General features: G+C 38.0%; 2 protein-coding genes across 2 annotated transcripts; one reads left to right on the plus strand and one right to left on the minus strand.

Annotated features, from left to right (window-relative positions):
• The first annotated feature begins 564 nt into the window (after positions 1–564).
• LOC108664495 (40S ribosomal protein S17) lies at positions 565–10,051 on the plus strand. The gene is made up of 4 exons (XM_018151090.2): positions 565–658; positions 8,799–8,950; positions 9,527–9,698; positions 9,941–10,051. Exons 1-4 carry the CDS (start codon positions 656–658, stop codon positions 10,016–10,018), a joined length of 405 nt encoding a protein of 134 aa, XP_018006579.1. The 5' UTR covers positions 565–655; the 3' UTR covers positions 10,019–10,051.
• Positions 10,048–23,381, minus strand: LOC108664492 (coiled-coil and C2 domain-containing protein 1-like). The gene is made up of 17 exons (XM_018151087.2): positions 23,003–23,381; positions 18,786–18,915; positions 18,095–18,228; positions 17,145–17,281; positions 16,450–16,820; positions 15,480–15,554; positions 15,222–15,334; positions 14,472–14,592; positions 13,708–13,956; positions 13,396–13,466; positions 12,702–12,827; positions 12,190–12,369; positions 11,876–12,051; positions 11,032–11,152; positions 10,720–10,871; positions 10,404–10,494; positions 10,048–10,288 (listed from the first exon to the last, which is right to left on the minus strand). Exons 1-17 carry the CDS (start codon positions 23,090–23,092, stop codon positions 10,163–10,165), a joined length of 2,463 nt encoding a protein of 820 aa, XP_018006576.1. The 5' UTR covers positions 23,093–23,381; the 3' UTR covers positions 10,048–10,162.
• Between the last annotated feature and the right edge of the window lie 957 nt (positions 23,382–24,338).

Below are 24,338 nucleotides of genomic sequence, written 5' to 3' on the forward strand. Positions count from 1 at the left end.
GTCCGCAGGCGGGTCCGTAGAATTGTCGATTCAGTAAGTTGGCCAGGTAATTTTTGGACAGTGAGATTTATGCATAATGATTGACGAATTGTATGACATTGAACCTGCCGCGAATTCTTAAATGTTCAGGCCTGATCAACGATTGGGCTTGTGTCTTGGTTTTTAACGCTCACACAACAATTAAACATTATAATTATTCTTTCTGAAGAATTAATGAATGCGGCTGACCTAATATGTTTTTGCAATGTGTGTAATGACGCCCATTCGTATTATTTTTCGAAAAAAATTACTATTGTTACATAAACTATGAGAGTTTAGCATCTTCGAAAATTGAAAAAGGGAGTTTATAATGTTGTTTACAACTACAAGGGTTTTAATTGAAGTCTATGTTTGTAGTTGAAATGCGAGAATTTTTTGTTTAATTGTTATTTATTTTCATGAGATTAGTTTGGATTAAATGAAGTTATTTTTTCCAAGTTCGAATGGTATGTGCTCATTGGCCAAAGAGGTCACAACCTTTTTAGTTTTCTAAGATTACTACCACAGAAAATATGTCCTGTTCGTCGGTTGGCAACATCGGGCTAGTCTTCAAGCGGAGTGTTTTGGTTCATGTATGCGGTGATACGAGTGTAATCGTAAATAAAAGTTAATAATAATGGTGAGTGTCGCTGTTGACTAAAGTATGATGTATTGTGCTTCTTTCAATGTTATCCAGATCATTTTGTGACTAATTTATCATGTCAAGTGACTCGCAGTTTGATTTGCTTTTGGACAGAATTAGACGATGTTGTGGTAAAAAAATCAAATAGCTAGCCTAGGTACCTAGGCTACGGAACATAGCTACAAAATTAAATGTTCCATCCCTTGTTTGCTGCAATTTAACAGCTTTAACGGCTGAGTTTAACGTAGGTCAAAATTTTCAAATTTTTACTTACATCTATTAATTCATTTGTTAAACCCTGATGTGTTTTGTCATGAGTTTGTGTTTTTACTGTTTTAACCTGTCTATGAATGTCAAGTTGATAATCCCATACCTACTTAGCCTATTAGGTATTTTTTTGATAGGCCTAGCCCTAGGCCTACTTGATTTTTTTGATTTGCTTCAATTGGCCAAATTGAAAAATCAGATGGAATTGTAGGAGCTGCTAGTTGAAACTGGAAAATTTGGGCAGAGAGCATCAGTGAATTGGAGAAAATTGCTTGTTGATCTGTGATCTGTCCATTTCCACCCATTCCTACAGCCCAGGTTTCATAGTGTGGCATAAGAGTCGTTGTAATAGTATCTCAGGGGTCATCTGGTCGTTGAAAATTCACATACCACTCGTTGGTCGGTAGGTTTTCCAGTCGTTGGTCGGTAGGTTTTCCAGTCGTTGGTCGGTAGGTTTCTTAGTAGCTAGTTAGGTGACAGGTCAGTTAACAACGAAAAACATCGTTAATAAGAAGATTAGTAGATAACCTCAAGTTTTTGTACGTACATTGGATTGTTAATATGCAACAAACCACACGTATAATGCATTAATGGTTTAATTTCTTCACACCAGGTAGTACCGTGCCTTCTTTACTCCTGAACACTGACGTATCACTCACGTTGACCGCTTCTAATAGTGATGCGTAAATATTGCTCGTAATCAAACGCAAGCTATCCCTAAAATGCAGAGGGCACAGCTTTCTCGGAATGGCGAACTCATTTTTAAATACAAAAACTAAGATATTAATTTTGTTTCATTTTCAACTCTTTATCCTATGCCTGTCTCTTATACACATCTAGATGTGTATAAGAGACAGATGTTTAGCTTGTGACAAATTTTATAATTTCGACTCCAATCACAAGTCACACAGCAATACGTGCAAGAATTTCCTGTGGCCAACAAATTCTTCCGAATTACTTAGCAAATCTTAATAAACTCAAGAACAAGGACTCACTAAAGCTTTTTTGCATGTGTTAAGATCGCAATATTTTTTCCGATTACCGCTGCATTCTCAAGTTATATGGCTGATCTTTAGACATTCATATGAGAAGAGCTATAAACTATAGGGAAGGAATAAATTTCGAATAGAACATCGACTTAAAGCCTTCAAGTTTGAGGTCTAGAAATTTATTACTTGCTACGTACGGTCAGCATGTTACGAATGTAATAGTTTAAATTTTTCTCTGAATATCGTTGTGATCGGTTGATATTGATTATAATTGTGCGATTAATTTTGACCGTTGTGCGAAAACTACCTCCATTTGTACAAATGGTATGAAGGTTACTAAAGAGGCACACAGAAAATTTTATTGTAGTCAAGTTTCAACGTGAAAAGAAGTCAACAACCAGCGCCAATCTGTCGGATTTTTCTTCCAAGCTTGAACACATACGACAGCGGACAGACCGAACCAGAATTTTGTAAACTTGTGGCTGATAATCGGCGGATGCTGCCTTGAACATTTCTGTTTCCAGCGGTGGCGTGACTGGCATCTGAAACCAAAAAAATGCATGAGTGATAGCAGTCAGTGTATTATTTTTTAAAAATATCATGTATTAAATTATTCATAGTCATTGAAATATTTAAATTAACTATAATCCAGGTTTGGAGTCGTTGTAATGACCAAAAAATGGTCGTTAACTTTACAAAAAGTCGTTGAAATTCCAACGACTCTTGCCACTTTATGAAACCTGGCCTACAGGCTTTCTCAATTTATTCTGTATAAAAGTAGTATCTCCTCCTAAAATTTTGTAAACCACTTTTGAAAGTGTAGGTAGGGTAAACCCACAATCAGGATGATGTAGGTATGTTTTCGGTGAATTTTCCCGTGCATTTTCACTTTTTTTAAGCTATTGCTGTGCACAGTTGGCGCAATGTAATGAAAATTGATTATCTTCGCGCACGTGTTCGCGCAATCCCGGCCATCTTTATTTTAGAAGAAATTTTCTCCAAAGTCATATGGCAACGCTGAACACCGTCTGTTTACATTTCGTATGTATAACAGCCGCAGTGTACGATTACCGTACGTTCCGTATCCGACAACATAGTGGCAAAGCAGCAATTTTTTTAGACTCTTCATCAAGTTCATTTTTGAGTCCTAGCCTATAAGTAGACCTGGAAAGTATCTTGGATACCAGCATTTTCATACATAAGAAATTGATTAAAATATAGAGTAGATGAGGAAATTAAAAATGAACCGATTCTAAAAAATCTCTGGTTTGCCACTGTCCGACAAGGCGGACAACCGGAAGAGTCAGAAGTAACCCGGACATGTCTTACATTTTATTATTGTCAGTTCGACTCGCGTAGTCAATATACTTGCGTATTTTGTCGACTAAAATAGTAGAACTATTTTAGCTTTCTAAAGTACGGCGCACGGCGCATTTTTTTACCAACATAGTACGGCGCACCGCGCAGGTCGTTAAAATGACAAAATAAATTCCCGCACACCTGGCACATCTTCCTGACCATGGGGGTAAACGCAGTATATTCCTTCATTGTGGGTTCCTAATTCCGACACAGCGACACTTCTCAACTTTTTCCTTTATATTAAGGGGAGCGTCTACCCTAAAAATCATCTCGGCTATTTACAGTCGGATCACTCTGAAACTTGGTACACATATGTAAAATGGAAAAAAACTCGCATTTTGTTCGTGTGAATTTTTCAAAAAAAAAGGAAAGAAAACGTGAAATTCTTAGAAAATGGCTATAAAAGGGGGTACTGTAGAAATGGATCTAGTCCTAGGATTTCCAAGCTACAACATTGAGACTCATATCATTCGATGCGTGAGGTCTTCATCTACAAAATGTTCATCCCCTTTTTTTGAAATTCCAATTTTTGTGGAAGTGGGGTGCATTTTTCCAAAATGTTCGAAAATTTTTCAATTGTCCCCCCGCCACCCCCCTCTTTTTGCAGAATAAAATTCAAACTATAATGAAACTAGAAAAACCGGGATGAACATTTTGTAGATAGTTTATTTGCAAATTGAATGATATATGTCTCATTGTTGTAGCTTNAGTCTACGGCTCAATGTCGTGCTTGTCAAACCGATGTAATTTACATTTTGGAGAAGTCTACAACCTTCTTTCATGCAGGAAAATTTGTAAATGACATTGGTTTCTTGTAGTGGTCCGGACTTTTTACATGGATTATTTTTCATGATTAAATTCTTGATCTTTTTGTTTCTGTAGTAAATCATAAGTTGTATTCGGTCAGTTACTGTTGTGCAGCTGATGTTATTTTGCACAATTGAATTGAGGACTCGTTCGTCAGTCCTATGACCATCGTTCATTTGGTTTTGATAGTAAATTCTGGTGACACAACCTCTTGATGAGGAATCATCTGTTCGGTTTTGACGTGCTCTGATATTCGAAATTTCTTTGTCAATCGTTTTGTTTGCATAGCTGTTGTTGACAAAAAAAGTATACTTAAAGGTATACTTGTATTTGCTGATTTTATGTGGTAAATAAATTAATAGAAGAATGATTTAAGAGATGGTTCTAGACACATAAAAACTAATTCCGACACAGGGTGTTAGAATTACGAATTACGGTTTTAAAGCACTGTCGGATTTAGTCTCACAATACACCACATTTAGTCACACACAGTGTTGGAATTCAGTGATTTTGGAGATTTAAATTCTAAAGGCTTTTAAATAAATATGGCAACAGTTTGTGACTTTTCATCATTGCTGGTGCATAGTGTGGCATTTTGAGAGTGACGTAAACCAATCAGAACTTGAGTTGCGCATACGGTGATCTATTTATAGCCATTTATTTCTTGCTAGTTGCTACATTCTTAAGGTGTTGCAATATGGTGTGTTTACCCTAGTTATTATATTCTCACATGCACATAAGAAAATGTATCAAAAAGCATATCATGTTATACCTTCCAGGCTCCACCCACAGTGACAAAGCAAGGAGATCTTTAGCCTCTCTTTCAAGTTAAATTTCAAGTTTTATAAGCAGACCAGCAAAGTATCATGGATATCAACATCATCCTACATAAGATATTGGTTTAAATCTTGAGTAAATGAGAAAATTAAAAATGATCCGTTTCCAAAAATTCACTGGTTTGCCACTATGCTTCCACTGCAGTGACAATTGATACACTGAGGCTGGCTGAGCTAAACAGAAACTGCCGTGAATATTCTATCGCATGTGGGCCTTGGTTAGGAATACAATACTGAGTCAGCAATTATATTCACTAGTTGTTTATCAGAAGTTGACAAATTTTTGCAATGAATATGTTCCAAGATGAAGAAATATTACATCAACTTCCGCAAAAAATTCACACCATTTGGCCTATACCAACAAAGTTTTTTATATCATAAATGATGGGATAAACTGCAACTCTTTCATGCAAATTCACGGCGTACGGGCACATTGTGCTTCCATGAAAACATTTGACAGATGGCCTCACACACCTTGTTTTGGTCTTGTCAAGTTTAAATTCACAATAAATAAATTTGATCCACATTCCACACTGAGATTTAAATTATGGAAAGATGTTTCAAAATTTAAATGCCTGTAGCAAAACCATCTGTACATTGATTTATGTATTCACAACATCACAAAAGGGTAGGGGGTGGTGGAGTTCTTTAACATTTAACATAGGGAAAAGTTGCTGCAGTGCACTAGTCTTCTAACACTTTATTCCACGAAGAGATTGTCGTGGTGTCTCGTTCAGATCAAACTTCGAGGGCACGTTACAAGTGGCTAAAAAAGACACGAGAGGATAAAAACAGATGACGTCTATGCTAAAACAAAGGACATATGCCAAGACTGACAACGTCTATGCTAGAACAAACAACATCTATGCTAAACCAGTAATATCCATGATAGATTAGATGACAGCTAGGTCTAAGATTCAAAGGCTCTACGGAAAAGTTCTGTTTTTAGGCGTTGATGAAACAACGGCTGCAAGGAAGCAGATGTCACCAGTGCTGGCAGACCATTCCATGTTCTGGCTGCAGCGACCGGGAACGCTCTGTCGCCGACGGTGGACAGACGTGAGGACGGGGCGACAAGGTCAGCCTTCAACGAGGAACGCAGTCGCCTTCTAGAAGGCAGATCCGACACATGCCACAGGCCTTCAGCAAGATAAGGTAGTGCTAAACCGTGGAGGCAGCGGAACGTCAGAACAGCAACTTTTAACTGTGTGCGCTGCTGGATACGCAGCCAGTGAAGGTCACGGAAAATCGGTATCATGTGGTCAAATTTCTGCTGGGCACAAACGAGTCATTCATTACAAATTGCAGTTTGTTAAGTGCCGTGATGGGAAGTCTGTAGAGTGTGGCATTGCCATAGTCCAGTCTGGTCAGCACAAGTGCCACCATGAGGGCCTCGAGAGACAGCGACTGACGCTACAAATTCGCTGCAGGATGCCAAAACAAGCAGTGGTTACTTTGCTTCAGTAGCCCTGCTGCAGTCTTGTAGGACGGTTTGCGTGCCGTCTTTCGCACCATCCTTGACAGAAATTGAGCTCGAGTATTGACTAGTCTTGCATTCTTGCCACCTTGAATGCCTATTTCAAGGTGCTTGGGACTTTGTCAGGCTCAACTGAATAGTAAAATTATTATCACTACAAACCTATCTTCTAGAGTTATGAGCTACAGAAATGAGACATATCGTTATATTCACAAATAAAAGATCTATCAATTTANATACACATCTAGATGTGTATAAGAGACAGAAGCTAGAGTATAGACCTGTATTTTGCACATTTCAATTCAAGTTTAATTTAGCTAGTAAAAAATGGCATCATTTATAAAAAAAAGTGGTCTAAGTTGCCCCATTTTACGGTATGTGTTTTATGCCTATAAGAAGTTATTTTTTTTTACCTCAAACAACGTTTTTGGATAAAAAAACTGGTCTTGGTGGATCGGAAATAATATATGAATCATCATTTTTAGAGTTTCATCCTGGTATACAGTTTTATATTTTTCCATGCAGGATTGAAATATTCATACCCTTGTGGCTTCTTTGTGACAAGTTTGTGATAAATGGACTCTCATGGCTTGATTGTGATAATTCATCTAGCAGGATAGGTGATTTTGGTATGTACTAGGTAGGTCATTTATAAAGATGACTAAAATAGGCAATTCATCTAGCAAGAGTCTTGCAGCTCAAAAAATGGCTATAAAGCTCAGGTTGCAGTTTAAAAGGTACATATTTTTTCTTCCTGTTAGGCTGTTCCCACAGTCCTTTCCAATTTCTTCAATTAAATTAAAAAAAATGTCAATTTTTGCCTGCTATTTTTAAAAATTCCCAGTGAAATGATATATATATAACAGTGATTTCTGAATAATTCTGCATGATATCCAGATTCGATGATTGCTGTAAATTTCTAAATGGAAATAATCTATACAGTAATTCCTATAACTTTTCCTGGCTTAGGTATGGAACATGTATAATTGTTGAGCTATTAGTATAACCTATAAAGCTATAATATGACAGAATTTTTCTTTTAAACAAATATTCAAATAATTCTTTATGATCTGATCTAAAAAAAAAGTTTTAAACTAATTCATGAACAAAGGCCAGAGAATGAGTTTCATTGATGATTTTCCAATAAGTCAAATGATATTTTTTGTTGGTATTTGTAGATTTGAAATCTGACTACCAGAAGACATTTCTAATAATAGTGTTATCAACATTCATTATGAAGTTAGTGTTATCAATGTATAAACATTCAGTATGAATAATTGGCCTATGAATGATTGTTTTAACCCAAGATTTATGGAAAATTCTTAACTCTTGGCTTAACTTTGCTGTAATTATGTAAATTTGAGATCTTATGATTTATAATCATTAACAAGAAATGAATGGTGTTTCACTAGCAGTACATACTCGAGTTGTTTTCCAAAATGAGCATGCCATTAGAGTATCAATTGATGCTTGGATTGAAAAGAATTTTTTTTTTTCAAATGAACTTCTGTTAATGATACCCAGGTTGCTGCACAGCAGATATATAATATATACATACATTTTGAGCCAGAAAGTTCCTCCACAAACAATCTCAACATTTAGACCTGTACTTAAAACGTTTTTAACACGTTTTTCTTAGCTTAGCTTCGCGTTTGTTTGTTTGTTTGTTTGTTTGTTGTTAACATTGACAACGAAAATTAGACCACTTCTGATTGTTCTAGAGATCTGAAATTCGGCATGCAGGCTATTTTCGCCTAACAATTTCAGATACAATCATAAAAACTAGTAATTAGAGACCGAAATTAGTTTAATTGAGTAAAGTATATATAAATAGTATATATATAGTATGACGTGCGGGCGCTCACGTTATAGACGAGCAGGCGCTGACGCTGCGTATCATCGATACGTACGTCTAGTCATACTTAATCAAGTCTTAATCGTTTTTCTTGTGGACTAAAAAGTAGAAAATAAAATACTTTAAAAAACTTTTTAAAAAAACACGTTTTTCTTGTGGACTAAAAAGTAGAAAATAAATTATTGTTCTCCCGAAAAAAACGTGGGTCGGGCTGTACATTCACCATCAAATTTCCAAAATTTAAGTTTTGTGTGCTTTTCGCTTTAATCATAAATCTGCCCGAAACACGTTTTTTTGGGGAGAAACGAGAGAGTAAAACTACTAGGATTTGTGATGTAATGTGCAAGATTTTTGCTTTAATCCCTCCAAGGTGCTTGAGTCTTCGCTTCATATTTCATGTTATATAATGCTCACAGCAAGTGATGATAAATTCCCTGTATGCAATTTATTTGTTGGAGATTATGACTGTAATTTTTGATGCACCTCATTTTCATGTAGATCATTATTAGCACTGAAGAATAAAAATTACGCGTGTATTACATTTCAGGGTCGCGTTCGCACCAAGACCGTGAAGAAGGCCGCTAGGGTCATTATTGAGAAGTACTACACGCGCCTCGGCAGCGACTTCCAGACCAACAAGAGAATTTGTGATGAGATTGCCGTCATCCCTTCGAAAAGCCTCCGCAACAAAATTGCTGGGTGAGCATTGCTTCCTTCAAGTGGCGGCGGCATTTTTCTTTTGACGCTGTCTTGTGTTATGGGATGATATAAACTGGAGTACCGGGTCGCCCCGCGCTCCCGAAATAAACCCTCCTCTCTATATTCTGAACGAATTAATTGTAAACTTGAATGATGCAGGCATCAGCTCGTTGAGTGAATAAGCAAGAAAAAATGTCATATGGAGTAAGAATGATATTCATGAAAGATTCATAATCCTAAGCGGTCGGTGTTCTTAATAGATCGCGGTGTATATTTTTATACATCAGGATGAGTAGAATACCACTTGAGCATGTTGTTTCACTAGCGGGTCTTATTTATCATGAACAATTTTTATTCCTCAAGAATTCGAATGGAATAAAAACTTCTCAAGAGAATTCACCATCTCTGTATCGATCAGCTGGTCCGAAACCTACTCATCATTTTCATGAAAATGTTGAAGATATGGTGAATATACCTTATGTTATCTTGCTTCAAAATTTTTGGTGCGCTTGCGACTGAAGTAGACTAATGATATAAGTAAATCTATCAGCATGAAAGATTGTTTTTTTTTTTCAGATTCGTGACACATTTGATGAAGCGTATTCAGCGTGCGCCGGTGCGCGGCATCTCGATCAAGCTGCAGGAGGAGGAGCGTGAGCGCCGCGACAACTACGTGCCTGAGGTGTCGGCTCTCGAGCTCGACATCATCGAGGTGGACGCCGACACCAAGGACCTCCTCAAGATGATGGTGAGCTCAACGTTGAATAAGTTGATCTAACTTTTACGGATTTGACCTAAATAGTTCCTGGCATTGACATAGATACAGGATAAGAGAAATGTAGGAAATACGTTAGGTGTGTATGTTGTAGCAAGGACGGTGTTAATGAAAATACCGATGTAAGTACATTTTGAATAATAAATATTAGACTAAACGTAAAACTACCGTAGAGCAATTGATAGTAATGTTGAACAAACAACGTGTTTGCGCAGGACTTCGACAAGCTACCCGGCCTGCAAGTTACGCAACCTACTGTGGCTACACCGTTCAGTGGGCCCCGTCGTAACTAATTGTTTTCGGCAGGAATAAAGAAAAAAAATGACGATATAGTGTTTTATTACTTCATCTTTCTAAGTAATATTTATGCTGCATTAGTTAAGCTTCTCGTCTAATTTTAATATCAATCAATTATATTAAAATATTTCTGTCAACAGCTAATATCCATCAATGACCAGCCACTTTTCGTTTAGCTGTCTAATCTCCTTACTTAATATTGGATTACGAACCCTGAGCTTCACTTCTATTTTGCCTCCGACCATCTTTTTCCGTTCGTCACTCAGCTGAAAAAGAACAAAAATCACCAATGTTTTCACCATGAACTTGACTGATAAGTTGTAATGAGCAAACATTTTAAGAGTATTATGATAACTTCACCAACTAGTTCTTTCAACTTACATCAAATGAATCGTGCAGCGTACAATGGTTCTCCAGAGCGACTAAGGGGACTTTGGCACAGCCCACGATGGTGTCTCTTGAAAACCATCCTCTGCGTGAGGGAACGGGGCGTTAACAAGTTTTATTGGTCAATTATTTGTATTGCACGTTACCTGGGACAGATATTCGAAATTTGACATTTTAAAACCAGCACTTAATTTATGCAATAGGAATCGGGAGTGACGATCAATTGATATTTTTTGGCTATTCGAAAATTTAAAGCATAACGTTTTTTAAAGAGCATTTATTATTTTGCTCAGTTAGTCCATATGTTTACCCCTTGGCATGGACGGTGAGTTTGACGCTATGGCGCTTAAAGCACCGCGCCAACGCGCGCGTCTTCCGGTCGATGCTGAACAGAGTTTTGTGGTTATATTCTGGGTTGTTGGTGTCCTTAACCACACCAGTCCTGTCCACGGGGCAGTTTTCCTATGTAAACAGAAATTCAATTTAATCTACAAATAAATTTAAACCTTGTAAATCCATAAATCCACTCATAGATGATCGCAACAACAGAACAGTTTGACTGCGGCACCAGGGACATAGCGCGTAGTTTATAGACGTTCAAGTTTTAAACTGCTGTACTCACGGACGGGTAAGGAAACTCAATTTTCACATAAGTATCGACGTCAGTTGGATTCTGCACGTTATAATTAATGCCACGCATCACTGTAACTTCGCAGTCACTGTCGTTTAGATCCGTATTGCATCTGAAAAAAAAATCTAGGTACAGCACTCACAGGTGATCGGGGGCACACAAGAAAGGGATATTACTAATGAATTTGTAAAATTGTGTACATTAGTCCCTACAACGCATTTTGCAATGGCACAGATGTTTAAAATAATTAAAATTTGCTCACGGCAATAATTACATACATCGAGCATCTATTTAACATACTTTACATATAGCGCACATTGTGTTGTTTTGTCGGTAGAAGCACATGTAAAGGACTGAGCCTTGTACGAATTTGTGCACAAGTTTCACTCGGTCACTATGGTCTACACGTGAAATAATTATCGTCAAATAGGCTCCGCACGTGCAATCATTATCGTCGAATAAGCTCCACACGTGCAATCATTATCGTCATAACGGCTCCACACGCGCAATGATTATCGTCATATAAGCGCCACACGCGCAATCATTATCGTCATAAAGGCTCCACACGCGCAATCGTTAACGTCATATAGGCTCCACACGCGCAATCGTTAACGTCATATAGGCTCCACACGTGCAATCATCGTCATATAGGCTCCACACGCGCAATCATTATCGTCATAAAGTTTTATAGGTCGATGCTGAGCAGCGTTTTGTGATTATATTGTAATATTGCGCGTGAAATTATTATCGTCATATGGGCTCCACACATGTAACTACTATCATTATGCATTTATTCTACATGCTGCGAGTTGCCACCAACAAAATTTATACAAACTCGACAATGGAGAAGCTTCGGTTTTCGTAGTGGCAGCGCGGAGGCTTGTCTCCTCGCTTGAAGGCAAGTCTTACGGCGTCCAGTTCCTTCTTCGTGTTCACAATGAGCTGCTCGAAGCGATTGCAGCTCGCCACGTCCCCGACTGCTTTGAAGTGCTCGCGCGTTGTGGCGCACATCTGCCATCACATTCTTAAGTTTAATAAATTCACGACTTTCAACCCACTCTCCACTTCCTAACGGATTTAACTGTCCATGTGGCACATGTACATTAACTTTAACTGCATTTAGCACAATATCACTTTATGCCGTGTCACCTTGATTTGCTTGATGAGATCCTCCTCAAGTTTGGTGTAGATGAGGACCAAGTCAGCTGGCGTGCTGGTCGCAGGCATATCACAGTCCTCGGCGTTGATGACCTCAAACGCGTCATCCACAGACACTTCTCGGTTCAGACTTGGGCCTCCAGCAGCCTTCTCTTGAGGCGGCACTGGGATCTGGGAGGTAATATTTAATTAAAATCAGATGCTCAGTCAACCGTGAACAATTTGATGCCACTACATAACAGAACTAATTGCTAGTTGAAAAGTATAAATTACCAAATTATCCATCCAAGAATTCACGAAAATGTATCTGAAATCTATTAATATGACTTGAGTTATTATATTAATATTATTATCGAAAGTTATTTTCAAGTCGGGGTTTTGATATGAGTTGGTTAGGCAAAATGAGTTCATAATGCGATAAGAGACGATATCATGACGATAAGAGAATTAATAGTGTTATACTCTCCTTTAACTAGCTACCTATGAAATTTATTACGACTCACAGTGTTCATATCTACAGGTAGTCCGGCAGCAGTTGCCTGAATTAGGTTATCAAAACCTTTGCTGTTGCGCAGATATTCTTTGGCTAGTTCTATTTCTCCTTTCTTCTTGGCCTCTAGAGCAGCCGCCTGAAAGAAAAATATTCCTTTAAATTCGTGAACCAAAAATATCTTACCAGCCTTCTGCATTAAATTATGATATTTCAACCGATATGTGACGACGACACAACGTTGACATAGATCTCATAGAGCATCGATGTCTGATGGATAAAAAATTCAATGCATAAGGTTTAAACCTAAAATCGAGTTGACTAAAAATAAAATGCAAGACAAAAAGTGAAGATAAATAAATGAATGCTCATACATCATATAAACATAGACCGTAAATTTTCAACAAGAGAGTAGAATAGGTATTCAAAATCCTGCATTGAACGCCCAGAAGCTGGAAACGGTTGTCCTTGTAGCAATGAATAAAACAAACACGCTTTTAGATACAACGTCAACAATACAAAGTTCTGTGCGACCAACTTCTGTGTCTAACAATGCAGATGACATCAAAACTTCTATTCCTAGGTCATAGTTTAGTTGCGTATCATCTAATCAACAGGACAGCGCTTTCTAAACTTCTGAAAGTTTTACATCACTTGAACCACTAAAATAGGTTTAGTTCTCATTGTAAAGAGTAAAATCACCTTACCTTGAACTGATCCTGTCGTTTGGTGAGGAGGGACATCTGGCGTTCCACGCGTGACTTCGGAGCAGCTCGCACTGAATGTATCAAGAACACATGTAGAAATATCGTTTATGGGAAATCCCGATATAATATTTTTAGACGAAATAAATACTGCATGCTAACCTGACTAAAGCTTGAGTCGAATACAATGAAACAATTCCGATTGATTTCGGAGGAGTAACTTCAGAAGGTAGAGTCAAATATAGAGGAGAAATTACCGTTCATTTTGGAGGAGTAACTCCAGAATACCAAGCCACATATTTTTGAAGAAATTACCATTTGGTTTTGGAGGAGTAACTCCTGGAGGTTGTTGACGAGGTACTTTCGCTGGGGAATTACTATCACCACCGGGAGTTTGAGCCTGTGCAGGAAGAGCTGATGTAGGAGGCGTAGCTGGAGTAGTAACAGCCGCAATAGGAGTGGTAGCAGCAGCAGCAGCTGGAGTGGTAGGAGCTACAGCTGGAGTGGTTGGAGCTACAGCTCCAGGCGCCGGTGTGACCACGCTGGCAGGGAGAGGTGCAAAACCTGGAAACAAAGATATACTGAACATGTGTTATATGCATCAAAACTCTTTAGTAATATTATACGAAAACATCACGGCAATAAGTTGTAATTTGAAGAAATCACCAAACTATGCTCCTCTATAATATTTTTTTGATTATCACTATTATATTTCTTGCACATAAAATAAATGAAAAATTACGGAAATACGTTATATAAACAGATTGGTGCGGCAGGTATGAAATTGAAAATCATTAAACTGATAACAATTCTCCGTAACAACTTGTTCCTGGACACCATTGTCAACATGCAGCACAGAGCACAGTAGTAAAAGGTAGTGGTAGTGCAGTGAAAGGTAATGGTTGTGCAATAAGAGGTAATAGTAGTGGAAATAGGTTGATGCAGTATAAGGCAATGGTCGAGCAGAAGGTAATGAAGGTGTAGTGAAAGGGAATAGTTAAATAACATGAGGTAATAGTTGTGGAAATAGGTTGACGCAGTATAAGTCAATGGTCGAGCAGAAGGTAATGGCTGCTGACCAGGTGGTGATGGCAGGTCACCGTACGCCACAGGCTTGCCCAGCTTGTGGCGTTTGATGGCATCGTCGTACTGTTTGATGATGCGGTCGTTCATCCGCTCCTTGCGCCCGTTGCCCTCCGACTGCCAAATACAAATTCTTGACAAACGAATAATAAAACATCGCTTATTTGGCTCTTGAAGTACTTATATCATAAATCTGCTAAAATCAAACGGTGAGCATGAATTCAAAAAGAAATAGTAGATATGATAGTAGATAGCCAAGTAGATATGATGAATGTACCAAGCGTTTTCATTACTTCAAAATAAAAATTTTTGATAAAACTATTATTTTAATTTAAATTTTTAATAAAAATAAACTTTTTAATAAAAATTGCTTTTAGGCATCATGAGCCATGCGTAATACGAAGATTTCTAATGAAATTCCTATTTGGAACCAACATCAAGTTAACAGTGAAATTGTAGCAACTGAAGACGTGAAAATTGATGGTTTAACTTCAACGTCACGCTCAAGAGGTTTATGAAGGAAATTCATTGATGCAATATCAATCAATCAACTATCAGTATCAGATGACCTCTACAACGCGACATCTTTATTTAATGTCATATAAAATAAATGTTTCATTTTTTATTGCACCTAAGCTTGCATAACGCATTAAACATGCGTACACATAAATTTTATTACACACAAGGCATAAAATATGCGTAATATGTTATCAACTTTCTTTCTTATGGACATTAGAAAGTTATACTTTAGCTTTCTCGAGTTGCTCGACGTATTTCGCACGCCGGTCTTGTAGAGCGTCAAGTATTGAACCCGGCGGTACAGGCGGAGGCTCGGGGACACTCTCGAACTCTTCACTCGCTGAAATAAGCAAGAGCTTACAACTTAGAGAGAAGTAGGAGCTTTGTTTAAATCGATTATATAGATCAGAGGCAAATATATAAAAACATCGTTAAGGTAATAAGACTTAAGTTAGTTAGTCTAAGAGTTCAGTCCTCATTAACACCTGCAGGAGCGGGAGCAGGGGCGGCGGTGGTGGCGTTCACGGTAGGGGTGGCGGGAACTGATGTCGTCGTGTGAGCTGATGGAAATTTGGGCCGTTGTTAGCAGGATTGGTCAGGCCAAATCAACACAGTGATTTATATTAAAAATTCTGTTTGAAGAAAGAACCAACGTAAAATATTTATATATTGCAAAAAGCAGACCTCAGTACAACGGAAATGTTTTCATTTCTCTTTCGAAACACTGGTTGCACAAGTGATTACAATTTCAACGAGATACTCCAGACCATAGTTTCTCAAACATTTGTGATCAAATAGCCATGAGAGGCTCCGTACAGTCACCGCTGAACAGCGTATTAGAACCTAATGCCAGCAGTAGCATTAGCAAATATTACTAGCAGCATTTTGTTTTCCATAAAGCACTAGTAGTCGACGCATCAAGCGTGTATCGTTGTAGTGTGTATTTAACGGAGGGCCCTTAGGACCTTGTGGGTGGCGAGAGGCAACAGTTGCACATCGTTGCCATATTATCTTGTGTTAGGCAGTGAACTTTATTGTCAGGTGAAAAAAAGAAGATAAATTCGTTCCTGAAACCGAATGTGTTCGCGTAGCAACTGCAAGGCCATCATGAACTACAGACTGGGAAATAGTCTGCTGGACTCTAAATAGAAAAGAAAGTATGGCCCCAGGACTAATGTGATATGCGCACGGTATGTAAATTAAATACAATGCTTTTATATTGTATTTCATGTTTAATGTTCAAGAATTATCTGTGTAAGTAATGTTCATGTTATAATGAAAGAACATGAAATAATTTACTGTAAATTTCTTCAGCTGTTATAACTGGGGACAATCTTACTTTGTTATCATGAGATGATATAATTTCATCTTAGTTCATTTGAAGTCAAACCGAAAACTAAAACTAAGTATCATACTTTTAGACTAATACCTATTTTTTTTTAATAAATCGAAAACGCACGGTTTCAGTAAAAGCCAGGGCGTGAGGCAGAGACGACGTAGAGGCTTTTCTTAAAGGGGCATCCCGGGCTTCGGGCACTTCAAAACTTTTGTTGGCTGCAGGCCTACTAGGAAATTCAGGCGGGGGTAAATTTTCCCTCGGGGAAGCAGGAGTCGGGGTAAAAGTCGCGGGGTCGGAAGGCGCTGGAGTGAAATGTTCGGGGCTGAGAGGTCCCGTGGGAGTAGCAGCGGGGGTGGGAAGTGTGGGGGTGACGGCACGAGACGCACTCCTGACCACCACTTCAGGAGGGATGTCCTCTTCGTTGATTGCCTTACCGGCCTCCAGGCTCTTCTTCATCTGGTATAGGGTTTTGAGGCCTCGACTGAATCTGGAATTCAACGATTTGTCAACAAAGTTGATGATTGGTAAGAAAACGGGAAGATTATTCAACATTTTCGACGACTTTCTGGAGATCAAACGTTTTAATTTAATTTTAAATCATTGTCATAGTAACTCTTCAACAATCTCAGGAATAAATAACTCAATTTAGTTAGAAACAGAGAAAAGGCATTATTCCGTAAGTCAGCATTGTTTTCACTCAACAAAATACTAACACTGTTTTTCGTTCTTCACTGATATTCTCGATGAATAAAGTTGGAACTTCAGCCATTAAAAGTAGGAAAAACGTGTTCAACTTTAACCAATGACGTACATTCTAAGCGCCAGCACCGACACCCCTGCGGCGGCCGGTGAGGGGCGCTGGATCACAGGGGCGTTGCGTGTTGGCTCTCTGGGGGCCACGCTTGTTGGTTCAGGGGCCGCTGTCTCGCTCAGCCCCAGCAGCTCGTCCTGTGGGCAATGGGTGCTGAACATGGTGTTCTGTACTGTATACAGAGCGTACTGTACTGTATAAATTGTCTAATTTATTGTACCTATATATAGCATACAGGGCCTATACTTTCAAAAAGAGTTAAGAAATTAAGAAATCGTAAGTTCATCAGCCAATCATTGACGGCATTTCAAGCAAAATTCACCAACCATAGACAAGAAAATTGAGCGTAAGTACTTACGTTTACTTAGCGAGTTTTGAAAGTATGGCCCCTGTACTGTACGGTATACATAGTGTACTGTACAGTATACATAAATAGTGTAGAGTACTAAATATGTAGTGTACTGTGAAGAAAAGCTTTTTCCTGAGCCTTCTCTACTGGGTAGCGAAGAAGTAACACATAGGAACGTATCTCATCTACCCGACATTTCTATTTATTTGACCGCCCCATTTAATGCACCAAGTAACACAGTGTACAATGCAGTGTAAGAGATATTATGAATGAAATGGGGAGCCAACAGCGTTGTATTTAGGCAATGAAGATTGTTAATATGAATTGTTTTGAGCCGTCTCGTGCATGCAATGCGGAACAAGCCTAGTGCAGGATCTAGTGTAAGAAAACAAATATTTTGGGTGGCATTCATATTTATTTATGAGCAGGTTGAGTAGTTTCCAGTTCTCTAAATCGTTCAAGGAAAGTTGTTAGGAGCTAAATTACACACGGAAGATAGACCACTGATCACGAACATTGAATGCTATCAATGCCTCAAAATAGACAAATAGATATTTTAAATATTGAAGCACGTCATATATATTTGTGACGATGAGCTCACCATTAGAGCAGGATCGTCCTCATCGTCTGACGTGACTTCAACGTCGTAGTTTTCTGAGAGGCATTCAGTAACCATGTTGTCCAGCTGCCGTAGACCTTCTGGTAGCACCGCTCTCTCCTTGTCTCTAGTGACTTCTGCTCAAAAAAACTAACCTGAGAAGTTGAAAGTAATTAAACCGCCTAGTAATTTCAACATATAACAGTATAACAAAATAAAATTTGAATCTAACATGCACGTAATTGGGAATGCATACTTCGGATGTCACGAGAATTATCGAGTTTCACCTATTATAATTGCACCTGTATGCAAAAGTGACCTCGTTAACGAAAATTAATGTTAATTAACGTTAAGCTAATATAGTCACAATGAGGATAAAAGTGACACTAAATGTGGCACATATAGTATAGTAGTATAGTATCTTCGGCATTGAAAAATAGGCCTGCATAAGCCTGTCGCCGATTCTTGCACTTTTCTTGACTAGACTGGCCTTTTGATCATATCTTTTCAACGGACGGTAGATTTAAAATCGATTCTAGATTTCAGTTGTTCCGTAGGATACGAGGCATTTTAAGACATATGACAGGTAACGAACGAGAATAAATCTCCAATCGACCAACAAATTATAATGTCATTTTTAGGAACAAAAAGAAAACAATTAGAACAAATGCAAAAAAAGGCTAGAAGCGTTTACGTTGTTGCTTAGGAGGTCTCGGTGGAGGAGGGGCGTCCTCCTCCATGAGGGCGAGCAGCTCAGCCTCCAGTCCTTCGTCAGCCTTGTCGTCCACCAGGTCCTCCAGTCCACCCACGCCCAAAAGACCCATCTGAAAAATAAATATAACTCAGTCCTCACTGCAGTGAGTGACAGAGCGCGCATTTTCTCGTCGACGAAAACGTGAAGTCACGGACGGACAGACGGACATGGCGAGCACAATGGTGCATTTTTTTCATAAAGGAGAAAATGCGCTAAAAACAAGGCTTTGTTTATGGATACATTAATGTATCCATATTAATGTAATATTGATACATTAATAGAAGCAATGATATTCGTGACTAAAGGCCAACCTAGGTACGCGGTGGTCTATTCCTCCAACGCCTACGAAGCCCATCTAAAATAAATTAAAGCTGAATTAAAGAATGCACTGATTATGTTAGTGACGATACTTATGCCTACAGGTCCGGCAGTGAGGATTACAGTTAGTATACAAAAAGTTAATTATCAGTATACAGACATAAATTACAATATATATAACAGTAAAATTTGAATATGTATTTGCAAATGAAAGATTGTATTACTTTTGCTGATGCCCAACAATAGTAGAGATTTTAGTCATAGTACAAATCAACAAATGTAAGATTGCGTTCACAACTACACAAGAAAAAAATTACCATGGCTTCTGTAGCTCCAGTAGGTTCTAAAAAATTCAGCGATAATATTCTTGTAATCATTTTATAACTAATTCATTTATTGGGAATCTTAATTGTATATTAAATATTAATACGAAAGGTAACATAGCATACTTGTGCAAGACGTGCGTCATCAGTTGTGTGGGCTGCTGGAAATTTGGGCCGTTGTTAACAGGATTGGTCAGGCCAAGTCAACACATTGTGAATTATATTATAAATTCTGCTTGAAGAAAGAACATATGTATAATATTTATATATTGCAAAAAGCAGACCTCAGTACAACGGAAATGTTTTCATGTATCTTTTGAAACACTGGTTAGATGCAATAGTTATTACAAATTCACGAGACCAAAGTTTCTCAAACATTTGTGAACGAATAGCCATGAGAGGCTTCGTACAGTCACCGCTTAGCAGTGTACAGTCACTAGCAGTCGGGGCATCAAGTGTGTATCGTTTGGATTTAACAGTGGGATCTTAGGCCCTTGTGGGTGGCGAGAGGCAACAGTTGCAAATCGTTGCCAGATTATCTTGTGTTAGGCATTGACTATATATGTACCAACTATATTACCAAGTGAAAAATAATATGATAAATTAGTTTATAAAACCGAATGTGTTCGCGTAGCAACTGCAAGGCCCTCATGAACTACAGACTATGAAATAGTCTGCTGGACTCTAAATAGAAAAGCTTCACGACTCGAGACTAAATTCTGAAACTAATTATAGAGTGACTTTCTTTAACTTTCACTTTCACCCTTTTTTATAACATTTATACAGATATCAATTATATCTGTCAGTTGCAGGTGGCTCATACATTTAACAAGAATTACCTACAGGTTATCATCAGTTAAAAATTTCCTGAGATGATAAAATAACCAAAAACAAATAGACCATTTCTAGAGATTCTAATAAGATTATGAAATAAATTGACCACTCCCAGAAACTATAATAAGGTATGAAAAACCTTATAACTTTATTATAGAATACTCATAAATGTATAACATGATGAATATTAGGTACTATAAATAAATTGACTATATACAAAAATTACAGACTATGTTATGAGTATAAAAAGTGTATAACATGATTTATAATAAAAGTATATAATAAATGTACCAGTAGCAGGCGAGGGCGGCAGTGACGTCATGTCAACAGGCTCGCCCCTGAGGGCGGCGTCCAGCAGCGGCTGCAGCTGCTTGGCCGTCCTGAAGAAGGCGACGGCGGCGGCCTGATCCCCGCGCTGCTTAGCGTCCAGCGCCGCGAGCTTGTAGGTCTTCTGAAGCTCTTGTAACTTGTGTGTAGGGCTCTCCTGCTCACGCATTTAAACNAACTCAATTTAGTTAGAAACAGAGAAAAGGCATTATTCCGTAAGTCAGCATTGTTTTCACTCAACAAAATACTAACACTGTTTTTCGTTCTTCACTGATATTCTCGATGAATAAAGTTGGAACTTCAGCCATTAAAAGTAGGAAAAACGTGTTCAACTTTAACCAATGACGTACATTCTGGATCACCTCAATCATAACCTATACAAAACCTTTAGAGCCTTGTGCATTAAATACAAGCATTTTTTAATATTTATACTACTTATATACATTCAATACTTCAGTACCGGTATACTAAATGTTCGCACCGTTTTGCCCTGGATAACGAATGAGAACCATTCTTGATCACCTCAATCATAACCTATGCAAAACCTTTAGAGCCTCTAGCATTATATACAAGCATTTATTAACATGTATACTTCTTATATACATTTAATACTTCAGTACTAAATGTTCGCACCGTTTTGCCCTGGATAACCAATGACAACCATTCTTGATCACCTCAATCATAACCTATACAAAACCTTCAGTGCCTTTAGCATTATATACAAGCATTTATTAACATGTATACTACTTATATACCTACATTTAATAATTCAGTATCCTAAATGTTCGCACCGTTTTGCCCTGGAAGGTTAGTGTGGCAAAGTTACTGGAGTTTTTCGATTACATAAATTTAATATACATTCAATACTAAATGTTCGCACCGTTTTGCCCTGGAAGGTTAGTGTGGCAAAGTTAATGGAGTTTTTCGATTACATAAATTTAATACTTAATTACTAAATGTTCGCACCGTTTTGCCCTGGAGATCTCGTTGTCGCGGTTGGCTTGAGCCTCGGCGCGCTCGTAGTTGTCTATCCTGGCATTGAGTAGCGCCAGCACCGACACCCCTGCGGCGGCCGGTGAGGGGCGCTGGATCACAGGGGCGTTGCGTGTTGGCTCTCTGGGGGCCACGCTTGTTGGTTCAGGGGCCGCTGTCTCGCTCAGCCCCAGCAGCTCGTCCTGTGGGCAATGGGTGCTGAACATGGTGTTCTGTACTGTATACAGAGCGTACTGTACTGTATAAATTGTCTAATTTATTGTACCTATATATAGCATACAGGGCCTATACTTTCAAAAAGAGTTAAGAAATTAAGAAATCGTAAGTTCATCAGCCAATCATTGACGGCATTTCAAGCAAAATTCACCAACCATAGACAAGAAAATTGAGCGTAAGTACTTACGTTTACTTAGCGAGTTTTGAAAGTATGGCCCCTGTACTGTACGGTATACATAGTGTACTGTACAGTATACATAAATAGTGTAGAGTACTAAATATGTAGTGTACTGTGNATATAACTCAGTACTCACTGCAGTGAGTGACAGAGAGCGCATTTTCTCGTCGACGAAAACTTGAGGTCACGGACGGACAGACAGACGGACGGACGGATATGGCGAGCACAATAGTGCATTTTTTCATAAATGAGAAAATGCGCAAAAAACAATGCTTTGTTTATGGATACATTAATGTATCCATATTAATGTAATATAGATACATTAATATGAAGCAATGATATTCGTGACTGAAGGCCAACCTTCGTGGTCGTCTATTCCTTTAACGCCTACGAAGCCCATCTATAACAAATTAAAGCTGAGTTAAAGAATGCATTGATTATATTAGCAATGATATTATATTTATGCCTACAGGGCCCATACTTTCAAAAAAAGTTAAGAAATCGTAAGTTCATCAGCCAATCATTGACGGCCTTTCAAGCAAAGTCCAGCAATCATAAACAAGAAAATAGAGCTTAAGTACTTACGCTAACTTAACGAATTTTGAAAGTATGGCCCCAGGTCCGGCAGTGAGGATTACAGTTAGTATACGATAAGTTAATTATCAGTATACAGACAGAGATTACAATATCTATAACAGTAAAATTTTAATATGTATTTGCAATTGAAAGATTGTACCGGTATTACTTTTGCTGATGCCATCAATAGTAGAGATTTTAGTCATAGTACAAATCAATAAATGTAAGATTACGTTCACAACTACACAAGAAAAAAATTACCATGTCTTCTGTAGCTCCAGCAGGTTCTAAAAAATCACTGATAATATTCATTTAATCATTTTATTACTAGTTCATTTATTAGGAATCGTAATTATATATCACATATTATTACGAAATGTAACATAGCATACTTGTGCAAGACGTGCGTCATCGCGTGGAGGTCGAGGGGCGCTCCGTGAGGCGGGCTTCTTCTTTTTGTCGTCGCTCTTCCAAGAGAACATTTTGCCACACGTAAAATGTTCTCGAGTTTTTCGTAGACAAGATTTAATGAGTTAAAAAATTTATAATCAAGAATTAATCAGCTATAAGTAACCATGGTAAGACTCCTGAGTTTAGCAGTCAAGACTTTCCTAGTTAAGTTAATGATATTTTTCAGTGCAAACGGTGTTAGACAAGCGAGTGAGCAGGCTGATGGGAACGACACAATTAATAATTAGCAACAAAAATGGCAGGGGATGAGTTGGTTGCGAGGAAAGTTCAATCTCCAAGTTTGAACTATCGAAAGTTCATTGAAAGTAATATTAATTTCTCTACATTATCGAGCTAATTAAAATAAAATAATAAGGCTATTACTCAATAGACATGCAGGAGCTTTGAATGAATTATCTATCTAAAGCTACTAAGAAGTGTGGAGCATTACCTATCTTCGATAACGCACAAGATACATAAAAACTGCTCTATATCGCACGTCTCTAGTGTTAGTCAGACACTCAATTAGATTATTTAGATACAAGTTTTTAGTGACAATATTAGAGTGTTTAAAATAAGTTTTTCCGGGGCGTTTTGTGGCACTATGGAACAATTGAAACGCAAGATGCAGAGACGGAAAACTACAACAAATTTCAATTTTTTTATGTCGAGAAACAAATAAGATATAGATGAGAATGGCAGCGCTAGAAGACTAAAGGAATGAAACAGGCACGAAGTTAGGAATGATGAATATTTCTGCAAAGAAAACAAAAAATGTTTAGAGCATTCAAGCAGGAATTTAAAACGTACTATAAATTATAACGAGCTCTCCTATCGATGCGCGAAATGACTCTAAAATGCAATACAATTCATATCTGCAATTTATACGTAACTAAATAGACATATTTGTCCCTTAGATTTTATATGGACGGCAAGTGTAATTAAGAAGCTAAGCAACTAAAGGAAGAACCCCTGACTCAGCAAGACCAAGACTGAACATACCAACACTTATGTCAATGTTTTCAAGATTATAAGGGAATCTCGTTTAATAGCTCGTCTAAAGCCCTTATTTTCAAGAATCGTCACGACCAATTTAATTTATACCAATTGACTCACAGATTTAATCACAAAACTGTTCCCTGAGTGTACAAATAGAATACAAGTTAAAAAAACCTATGCTAAAGGTTTTTAAAGATGTGTGATCTTTCTACAAGCTGATCACACACACGTAACAGTTATATTAATACATATAAACTGGTTAATATACGTTAATATACG

This window comes from Hyalella azteca, unplaced genomic scaffold (assembly GCF_000764305.2).
Source record: "Hyalella azteca isolate HAZT.00-mixed unplaced genomic scaffold, Hazt_2.0.2 contig14337, whole genome shotgun sequence".
In the NCBI taxonomy this organism is placed as follows: Eukaryota; Metazoa; Arthropoda; class Malacostraca; order Amphipoda; family Hyalellidae; genus Hyalella; species Hyalella azteca.